This window comes from Penaeus monodon, chromosome 12 (genome assembly GCF_015228065.2).
Source record: "Penaeus monodon isolate SGIC_2016 chromosome 12, NSTDA_Pmon_1, whole genome shotgun sequence".
Lineage (NCBI taxonomy): Eukaryota > Metazoa > Arthropoda > Malacostraca > Decapoda > Penaeidae > Penaeus > Penaeus monodon.
In genome coordinates this window covers 19,484,698-19,495,352 of record NC_051397.1, presented here as the reverse complement: position 1 = coordinate 19,495,352, position 10,655 = coordinate 19,484,698, and the positions used below count along the sequence as shown (strand labels likewise).

Here is a 10,655-nt window from a genome sequence, read left to right as displayed (position 1 = left end):
ATCTCCCACCGGCCCGCCCGTCGAGCAGGGGCTGCGGCTCCCCCTCGCTTCGGGCGCTGTCTTGCCACGCCCTTCGCCTTCCCATCACCAGGAGCTGGAACTTACCGGGATGGCTCGTCGCCCTCGCGGGGCGGCATCACAAAAATCAAATATTGCACATTCATATATATATATATATATCTAAACAATGGAGTTGGTTACGTCTGACTATACAAAATATTAATATCCAATTTGAATCACTGAAGACAGTCGGGGCTGTTGCACAATGATGCTTGACAGGTTTTGATCAAATGCTGACTTGTTTCTCTATTTTACTTAATCAGTGGATGTTGCTTTCCAAAAATGTTGTTTTCTTTTTTTTACCAAGACTACTGAAGCTACGGTCCTCACAGCCGCCACATGCAATCAACTCACAATTTAGAATGATATAATTGGTGACGTAACATATCGTCGTTGCACGGCAAGTAGTGAGCACCGTAGCCAGACAAAGGAGGCTGGGCGCGCTAGGTATTACACGGTTACCTAATTAGCAGGAAGGACAACGTCTCGTCCTCAGGGATAGAACACGAAGTCGAAAAAAGAAGACCTAGAAGAAAAGAAGAGGTACTCGTTGACCTCAGCTTTACTTTCCAAACATAAATTTCACAAAAAATGGACTCCCGGAGCTGGAGTCATCCCTCCTGCCAAACGGCGTCGCAACCTTCCTTAGACGCCGTTTTTTCTGACATGTTCTCATTCTTGTGTACTTCTACATGTTTGAGTCCCGCGCATCATTACAACCTTTGAAACATGCGTAATAGAAAACAGCGGCGGCCCAACCTGTTATGATCACAGTTTATAGTAATACTCATTCTGTTCTAGATGTAGATGAAATGGGTGATCCCTACGGGTTTACTGCCGGTTTATAAACTATATGACTGTATGGAACGCCTCTGACAACTAAGTGAGTTCGAAAAAAAAGTATCAAGATCACTATCACCGAAATTTTATCCTAGCTGTAAGCGGCGTTTTTTTTTTTATTTTTTATTTTTTTTTTATTTTTTTAAAACACATTTGCTCGTACAAACGAAATGTACTCATCAACCAAACATATCGAAGCGATTCCAAACTCCGATGCACACAGAATAAATGTCAGTTGGTGTCTTTAGATACAACAAATAAATAAAAACTGGATATCACTCAGAACATCATAGAAAGGACAAGGAGCGCACAGGATATTTCTTGTGGGGAAAAAAAGAAAGAAAAAAAAAAAACACTCGCAGGAGGGGGGGGAGACGAACACCACAGAAAGAACACAAAAAAGGGAAAACTACTGAACTGTCTCCGCTGATGGCACCCGTCCACTGGATTATGAAGAAATAGTGATGCAAAAGATAATCATTAAGGAACAACTTCTGGATACGAGAAATGGCCATGTTTTTTTCTCAGAAATGGGAAATTTCAGCCTGAGCGGGATTGGGTTTCTTTAGTTTTTTTATTTTGTGTTTCAGGAGAGGGGGGGGGATATCAGATAGTTTTCGAGAAATAATTTTGAGATATGCCGGTGAAGGATTTTGGCACTGTTTCCTGATCTGATATGTGTTTGGCACTGAGGGAAGCTCTATTGACACGCCAAGTAGAGGAAGAGGATTCTTTGTCACTTCGGAATGAACACTTTTCTTCAAGACTTTTCCTGTATTTTTTCGTTGCCAAAAATCATGAAAACCGCGCCTCTCTCTTGCTGTGGCACGTTTTGCGTCAGGGTTCCAAGACCATTTTCTTTTCTTAACATACGAACGTTCTGAAACACAAGGCTTTGAGGCTTGTTTTTCGAATCCATCGTCCAAGATGAAGGGTCGGCCGACAGCGTCGAATTCATCCTTGGCTCACAAACTGACCACGCCGATGATGTGAGTCTGTGATGCGCGGACGTCTCCGTCAAGCGGCCGAGAACGCCGAGGAGGGTTCGCAGCGCGTGTCCGGCCTCCGCGCCCGCCGGCCTGCGCACTGGAGGGCCTCTCGCTCAAGCCTCGGCCTCCTGGAACTCCGCCTCCACTCTGTCGCTCCGCCGTTGGTCTCCTTTTCCTTGAGCCGTGTTCAGGGGTGACTTGATGAACCTCGAGGTGTTCCTACTTCTCTAGCTGTGACTAGATCGGCTGTTATGTTCCCGAGTTACCGTCTCACCTAGGCTCATTCCCACTATGTAGTGAGTAGGGGAGTGGGCCTGGGCGAGCTGCCAGCCAAGGCTCATAACGGCCATCTTCTCACTGGACTTGAAAGGCTGACATCTTGAGTACGACCTGAAGACGAGGATGAGCTTGAGCATTGTTTTGGTGAGCAACTTGAGTCCTTGGTAGCCGTCATGATTGCCGGGCCGCCTCCTGCGAGTGTCCTCCTTGGCTCGGTGTTGAGCGAGGCCCAGGACTGAGGCCTGAGCGATCCCCGCGGACGTTGGGGCCAGACGCCACTGTCTGACGGAGACGGAGACGGAGACGGAGATGGAGACGCCGCCGCCGCCGCCGCCCCCACCGGACACGCAGCTTCCACGCCCGAGAAGCCGTCACACACTCTCATCGAGGACGATCACTAGAACATGCAACGCTACCGCTCATTGCTGCTATTGCTCGTGGTTATCACAAATATTTTTTCTTTTTCGTGTTGCTTTCTTTTGGGGGTCGGATGTCCTCGACGGGCGTCACTCGGTTATCTGGAGGGGCTGATTCCCTTCTTCGCCAACAGGTGCCTGAGCTTCTGCAGGTTGGTCCTTGTGATGGAGTCGTCGGGCTTGAGGCGCAGAGCTTCCAGGTAGCTAGACTCGGCCTCGAGGAGCTTGCCGTTGACGTGCAGCATGGCGCCCAGGTTCATGTGAGAGGTCGCCTCCTAGGAGAAAACGGAAGTCCTGATATTACCAGTTTTCGGGAAGGCCCTCTGCGGCAGGGAGTTACCGCCCGCCCAAACAGAAACACTAAGTCCCATATTCCATTCTCTGAGAAATAATCCTTTGTCAAACTAAACCAAGCTGAGAACCTCATTAGCTACGTTATAACAGCGCGGATCGAGAAGCAAAAGGAAACCAGTGAGCCTACCTGAGGCCTAAGGAGAACCGCTTGTCTGTAATAATCCTCTGCCTGCTTGTTGCGACCCGCCTGACGCAGCGTGTTGGCGGCGTTGAAGATGATCTCGTACTCCGACGGCGCCAGCTGAGCCGCCTTCACGTAATGGTCGGCCGCCGCCTCGTGCCGCTCCACCTCCGACAGGAACTGACCTGCGGGAAGAAGGGGAGCCAGGGTCAGGGGGAGGAAAGAGAGCACAGGGTGTCTCCTGCAGGCTTTGCTGCAGATCGGAAATGATGTTACTTATGTCTTGTACGTTTTTTCTTCTTCTTCTCATCATCATTATCATCATCATCATCATCATTTGTATTACTATCATTGTTATTGTAATTATTATTATTATTATTATCATTATTATTATTATTATTATAAATATCATTATCACTCCTCATCATGATACCATTATTATTATTACACTCAATAACAAGCCTTCTTGTCCTTTTCTGACAATTCTTTAGAAAAAGCGGACACAAGGGCCAGCGAGCCCCCTCCCCTCACGGCGTCGTCCGCGCAGAAGCCCCATAGCCCAAGACCTCACTCGCGGCATTGCTACAAGCGAGGCCAGCGAGCATCCTGGAGACCGAGGAGGACCCTCGGCATCCCGGAGACGCGCCCTGGGAGAAATAAGACTTCTGTCCTGGAGCCACGTGGGAGTAGGGGTGAAGGGAGGGGAGGGGTTGGTGGGCAACAGGCACTAAGCCAAGACGGGGAGGGGAAGGGGTGGGAGGGGGACGGTGGGGGGAGACAGGGGGGTGCAGAAACACTCCAGTCGAGTCAAGGTCAACAGTTATATAATACAAGCGGGGATTAGCAGAGGGGGGAAGGGGAGGGAGAAAGGATGAGGGGGAGAAGAGGGGGAGAAGAGGAGGGGCGGGCAACACGTCCTGCGCGAGAGACACTCACGACTCGAAATCGCAACTGAAGCGGACGCCCCTCGTCCATTTCACGGGGCAAAACACTCGTGTTTTTGGAACGCACGTTCTTAGGCTCCGAAAGACGTCCTCCTCCAAATACATGATAGTTCGTGCTTCAACTATTTAAGGCCATGATGGAGCATGCGCCGTCCACTTAAGGAGATTATAATGCCTTCGTCAATCACTTGAGGGCATCGCTGACGCATGTTGTGCCTCCGCAAGATGGATGGCGGCCACGGCTGCGCCCCCTCAGAAAGAAGACATATGTATGCATTTCTGTACATCCACGTATAATTGTATGATGCATATATTTTGTATGTGTATATGTGTGTGTGTGTGTGTGTGTGTGTGTGTGTGTGTGTGTGTGTGTGTGTGTGTGTGTGTGTGTGTGTGTGTGTGTGTGTTGTGTGTGTGTGTGTGTGAAAGAAAGAGTGTAAACACCATGCGCAGAGGAACCATGCACATGAGCTCCAGTATCGAGTGTCTGCCTCGTGGCCTCCCTCTCATGACGCGACGCCATACGCAGGCCGACGTGCATATCCATCGCCAGACCTTCCTTCCCTGTCAACGGGCCGTTCTGCCGAGGCGGGAGTGAAATATCAAATTACCTGCACGTCTGCCAGCACCGGTCGCCGATGGCCGCCGCTGACGTTCAGGTGCGGGAATGTAGGTAGTACGCCACACCCTTTCCCCGCTACGACACAGTCAGCATCATGACCACGACGACTGTACTGCCACTCGCTCCAGCCACTGCATCTGGCCACGACGGAGTGGCAGGCGGCTAGGCCTAATCGCACACCGGAGGGAGGATTCCGCAGAAGTGGCGGAGGAGAGAAAGAAAAGGGTGGAGTGGGAACAGAGAAAGGAGAGCGAGGAGGGCGTCGCCCATTCATAGGCAGATGCACTGACGAAGCCACACGGTCCGCATTTTTACGCTTGGGTCATGAGGTTTGCTGAAACCTACTTTTCCTGAAACGCTTTTCCTCTTTTTTCTCTTCCTTCTTCGCTTTATTCGTATCTTCCCCTTGCTCTTCCTCCTTCCCTCCTCCTCTACTTTCCTTTCCTCCTCTTCCTCCTTTTCTCCTCTCCTCCACCCCATTCTTTTCCATCCCTGCTCTTCCTCCTTGATCTCCTCCTCCTCCCCTAGATGTTTGTCCTTCTTCGCCCTTTCCACCTCCTAACTCCTTCTCGGCTCTACCTATCTATCGTTCCGAGCTACTAGAAATGAGCAATAGGGAGGGGGCGGGGGGGGGGGGTGCTAGTGGACGATCGCAGGTCAGAGTTGCAGCTTAGGATATACCATGGGACTGGGAGTGGGATGGAGGGGGCCAGGGGGAGGGACCAGTGTGCTGCTATATGTGTAAGTTAGTGTGCAAGAGTGTAAAAAGTGTGTATACAAAGGGTGAGCGAGCGAGAGGATGCAACGTAAGGGTGGTCTGGTCTCTGCTCTCTCGCACCGTTGGCCCGGGGCGATCCCTGCTTCTCGATCCATCACTCAAATTACTGTCATTTCCCGGGCCCTCCCTCCTTCTGGGGTTGCGGGAGGAGGGAGAGGGGGATAGAGGGAGAGGGGGAGAAGGAGGTGAGAGGGAAGTGAAGAGCAGAAGGATGGGGGGAGGAGACAAGGAGGTAATGGGGAGAGGCGGGAGGACGAAGAAGGTGGGAAGAGGGGTGAGTCTGAAGGGTAGGGGAGGGAGGAGGAGGGGGAAGCTTAGGACGAGGAGGGAGTGGAGGGAAGGCGATGGTGGAGAGCGGGTGAATTAGAAGGCAGTGAGGAGAGAAGGAAGAGGAGAGAAGGGGTTGAGGGCGGAGGGAAGGGGGTGGAACAGAGGCAGGTAGGCGGGAGGGTGTGAAGAGGAGCATGGGGAGAATATGGAACTGAGAGAGGGGGCGGTGGGCATGGAGTGTGAGAAGGAGAGGGCAGGGCGGAGGGAAGGGCCACGAAGGATAGGTTTGGGTCAGGGAAAGGAAGAGGGAGAAGATGGGAATCGTAAGAAATTTAAAAGGAAGTAAGGCAAGAGGAAGAGAGAACGATAAAGGAAGGAACCAAGTAGTGAATAATCAGATAATCCTTCAGCGATGAGGATTGCTTAAGAGCAATGCATCGGTGACCTCGGCCTGCATGGCGTGTCACTGACTTCTCACGACAGACACGCATAACGCTTCCGCGTGTATGCGAACGCACACACACACGCACACGTACATACACCCTTCCACCTACATCCATCACCCTCCTATACACACACATGCACACAGACACAAGACACACGCATGCACGCACGCACACACACACACACACACTCATACACATGTATGAATATATGTATATATGTATATATATGTATATAAATAAATATATAAATAACTTTATATATACATATATAAATATGTGTGTATGAGTGTATGAGTGTATGAGTGTGAGTGTGATTGTGTGTATGTGTCAACATCTAGAGAAAGAGAGAGAGAGGAGAAGGAGAGAGAGAAGGAGGAGAGAGAGAGAGAGAGGAGAGAGAGAGAGAGAAGAGAGAAGAGAAAAGAGAGGATGAGAGGAAAAGGGGAGAGAGAAAAGGAGAGAAGAGGAGAGAGAGAGGAAGAGAGAGAGAGAGAGAAGACGAGAAGGGAGAGAAGAGAGAGAGAGAGAGAAAAGAGAAGAGAGAGTGATGAGAGAGAGAGGAGAGATGAGAAGAAGAAAAGGGTTTTGGGAGAGAGCGAAGAGAGGGGGGGAAGAGAGAGGAGAGGGAGAAGAGAGAGGGAGAGAGGGAGGGGAAAGAGAGGGAGAGAGGGAGAGAGAGAGAGGAAGAGGAGAGAGAACCCCGGAGAGAAGAAAAGAACGAGAGAAGAAGAGAAGAAGAGAGAGCCCCGAGAGAGAGAGGAGAAAATTTTCGAGAGATTGAGAGACGAGAGAGAGAGAGAGAGAGGGGGAAGAGGAGAGAGAGGGAGATGGAGAGAGAGAGAGAGATAGAGGAGAGAGAGAGAGGACGAGGAGGAGAGGAGAAGAGAGAGAGAAAGAGATGAGAAGAGGAAAGAGAAGAAGAGAGGGGAAAGAGAGAGATGGAGGAGAGGAGGAGAGAGAGAGAGAAAAAAAAAAAAAAAAAAAAAAAAAAAAAAAAAAAAAAAAAAAAATTTTTTTTTTTTTTTTTTTTTTTTTTTTTTTTTGGGGGGGGGGGGGGGGGGGGGGGGGGGGGGGGGGGGGGGGGGGGGTTTTTTTTTTTTTTTTTTTTTTTTTTTTTTTTTTTTTTTTTTTTTTTTTTTTTTTTAAAAAAAAAAAAAAAAAAAAATTTTTTTTTTTTTTTTTTTTTTAAAAAAAAAAAAAAAAAAAAAAAAAAAAAAAAAAAAGGGGGGGGGGGGGGGGGGGGGGGGGGGGGGGGGGGGGGGGGGGGGGGGGGGGGGGGGGGGGGGGGGGGGGGGGGGGGGGGGGGGGGGGGGGGGGGGGGGGGTTTTTTTTTTTTTTTTTTTTTTTTTTTTTTTTTTTTTTTTTTTTCCCCCCCCCCCCCCCCCCCCCCCCCCCCCCCCCCCCCCCCCCCCCCCCCCCCCCCAAAAAAAAAAAAAAAAAAAAAAAAAAAAAAAAAAAAAAAAAAAAAAAAAAAAAAAAAAAAAAAAAAAAAAAAAAAAAAAAAAAAAAAAAAAATTTTTTTTTTTTTTTTTTTTTTTTTTTCCTTTTTTTTTTTTTTTTAAAAAAAAAAAAAAAAAAAAAAAAAAAAAAAAAAAAAAAAAAAAAAAAAAAAAAAAAAAAAAAAAAAAAAAAAAAAAAAAAAAACACCCCCCCCCCCCCCCCCCCCCCCCCCCCCCCCCCCCCCCCCCCCCCCCCCCCCCCCCCCCCCCCCCCCCCCCCCCCGGGGGGGGGGGGGGGGGGGGGGGGGGGGGGGGGGGGGGGGGGGGGGGGGGGGGGGGGGGGGGGGGGGGGGGGGCCCCCCCCCCCCCCCCCCCCCCCCCCCAACAAAAAAAAAAAAAAAAAAAAAAGAGAGAGGAGAGGAAAGGAGAGAGAGAGGAGAGAGGGGAGAGAGGAGAGGAGAAGAGAGAGAGGAAAGAGAGAGAGAGAGAAAGAAGAGGGGAGAGAGGGGAGAGAGAGGGAAAGGAGAGGGGAAGGAAGAAAGAAGAGAGGGAAAGGAGAAGAGGAGAGAGGAGGGAGGAGAAGAGAGGAGAGAGAGAGAGAGAGAGAAAAGAGACGGGAGAGGAGAGAGAGAGAGAGAGGAGAGAGAGAAGAGAAAGAGAGGGGAGAGAGAGGAGAGAGTTTCAAAAAAACCCAAATTCAATTCTATAGGAGTGAAAAAAAGAAAAAGAAGGCATGCAGGTTGTTTAAGGCGCATGACGACGGGCAGGTTTTTCCCCGCCGGGCGACGTTTTCGACCCGGTATTTGGGGGGGGGGGTACGGGGGCACCCGGGGCCCAGAGTAACCCCGGCGGCGTCCCCGAGCCTGACAACGGCCCATTACGGACGACACCCCCGACCCGACCCATCACTCGTCGCCAAAAAACGGGAAAGAGGCTGTTTTAATGCAAAAAATTGGGTTTATAATTGCCTCATCCACCAGCGGTAAATTTGTTTTAAATTACACCAATTTCTGCCCCAAAAACTGCCTGGCTGGGAGTCGGCTATTCTCGAAATGTAATTTAAATATATAGGGCTGCAGGCGGTATTGGTTGTGTGACTGGTCGGGTGGACACACCCCGGCGGGCGGGGGCGGGCGGCAGGGGCGCCAAGCTCTCGCCGCCCGATCCAGTCTTTTCTTTGGGGGTTTGAGTTCGTGGGGGGGGCTGAGCAAAACGGGGGGGCGTGTTATATGATATGAGGAAGATACGTTCTCGCACAAACAGGAATATGCAATATTCACTACAAACACAGAGTCACATGCAAACCACAAACAGATACGGACACACATACATGCTCGCACGCACAAAGGAACAAACGCGAGCAGAGGCGCGGCCGAGAGGCGGAGAAAGCGCGGGCCGAGGGGCGTCTCTGTCGGGCGGCGACTGATCCCGTTTCGTGCAAGGAAAGTGCGTGGGCGGCAACACCTTCCCGCCCATTATGGAGACCTGATCGCTGTCACTCGGGGGCGGATGCGACGCTTGCTGGATCTCTTGGGTCGCGGGAAAATTCCTCTCTTCGTCTCTGCATTAGCTGTTTGTGCAGTGGTTTAATCTGTTGAGAATTACGCTCGGTCTTTCTTTTACTTCGCTCTCTCTCTTTATAGATATGTCTATCTATATCTCTCTATGTTTTCTTCTTTATCTGCGTCTGTGTTACTCCTTTCCTAATCCTCTCGATACCTTACTCAAAAGCTCTGTAAAACCAAACCGTTCACTGGGCGCGCCACCGGCAGGAGCCCTCAACGCGTATACAAAGAAGGGGGGGGGGGGGGTCAATGCGAAGACGTTGACGGAGAAGGGCGCTAATTGAGGGGGTATAAACAGAAGTGTGGAAGACACCAGCTGCGACTTCCTGTAGGGGATCACAAATGCCAAGAGCGAGCAGACAATCGGACAACTGGGTTCGCCGAAACTTAACGTTGTCAAGCATTTGAGATAAGGATAAACAAAAGCCCGCGATGTTGTAACAAACTCACGAACTGATGGAATATTACGTTTGAAATTACATTCAAATGGGGGTAGGGGTGGATTGGGATGGAGGAAGGGGTAAATTTGCCGTGGGATAATTCTCCGTCGTCCAACCGCTTTCATATCATTACTCTCAAGCCGTGTGTTAGAATCTTAAAGGATTCCATTGTGCGCCCTCGTCTTCGACAAAAAACCTTGAATCCAGCCCTAGAATTTATACCACAGGATTGACAGTCGGGGCGCAGGGAAAGTAGCCCGCCTCCTGCATGGGGACGCTTACGGTCGAAAATCCGCGACACTTGCTTGGGGAAGGGACCTTAAAAGACGTTGAGTTTATGTCGTCCTTTGGGCCGACACTTCTCCCAGCCATACACAATGACCTCGATGACAAGTGTATGATTAACCTGGCTCGGTAATGGCCAGGACGAGTCACGTGTCCTTCGCCCTCTCATACCCAAGGCCACACCACTGCGCCTTCTGCTGTGCTGAGAGGGAGGGGGAGAGGGAAGCGTTGAGGGAGGCAGAGAGGGAGGATGAGAGGGAGGCAGAGAGGGAGGATGAGAGGGAGGCGGAGAGGGAGGATCAGAGGGAGGATCAGAGGGAGGAAGGGTGCAAGGAAGGAGGCGAATATAGGGATAAGGGGACAGGCGGCGGAGATGAAACTGGAAACAGTTGCCACGAGATGAGGAAGAGGAGGAGGAAGAGGAAGAGGCAGAGGATAAAAAGAAGAAGAAGAAGAGGGAAAGCATCAAAAGGAGACACAAAGATGAAAAATAAGTGAGAAGAAATGAGTTGAACCCACCATATTACAGAACACCAAATGGAAGGAAACGAATGCTAAGAAAAGAAAACACAAATGCGTGAGAGAGGAAGATGATGGTGGGAAAGGTTGAGTAAATCCTCCACTCCAAAGAAACAACTAAAATAACATATAGGGAGCGGGTAAAACTTTAGGAAAAAGAGAACTACAGGACGTAATTATAGCCTTGGGAGGTTGCCTGGGGATTTTTTTTTCTCGAACCACAAAAATAAACAAAATATTAGCCAGACTATTTATGTACCTTACTAGGTATCTCTTGCCTTTTTTCTT

General features: G+C 50.0%; 1 protein-coding gene across 1 annotated transcript in view; it reads right to left on the bottom strand.

Moving 5' to 3' along the window:
* Positions 1-1,007: 1,007 nt before the first annotated feature.
* Positions 1,008-10,655, bottom strand: part of LOC119579650 (protein O-mannosyl-transferase TMTC2-like) — a 69,495-nt gene continuing 59,847 nt past the window's right edge. Inside the window, 2 exon segments of the mRNA XM_037927561.1 lie at positions 1,008-2,859; positions 3,066-3,244. Of these exon segments, the coding sequence (XP_037783489.1) occupies positions 2,683-2,859; positions 3,066-3,244 (356 nt within the window). The 3' untranslated portion in view covers positions 1,008-2,682.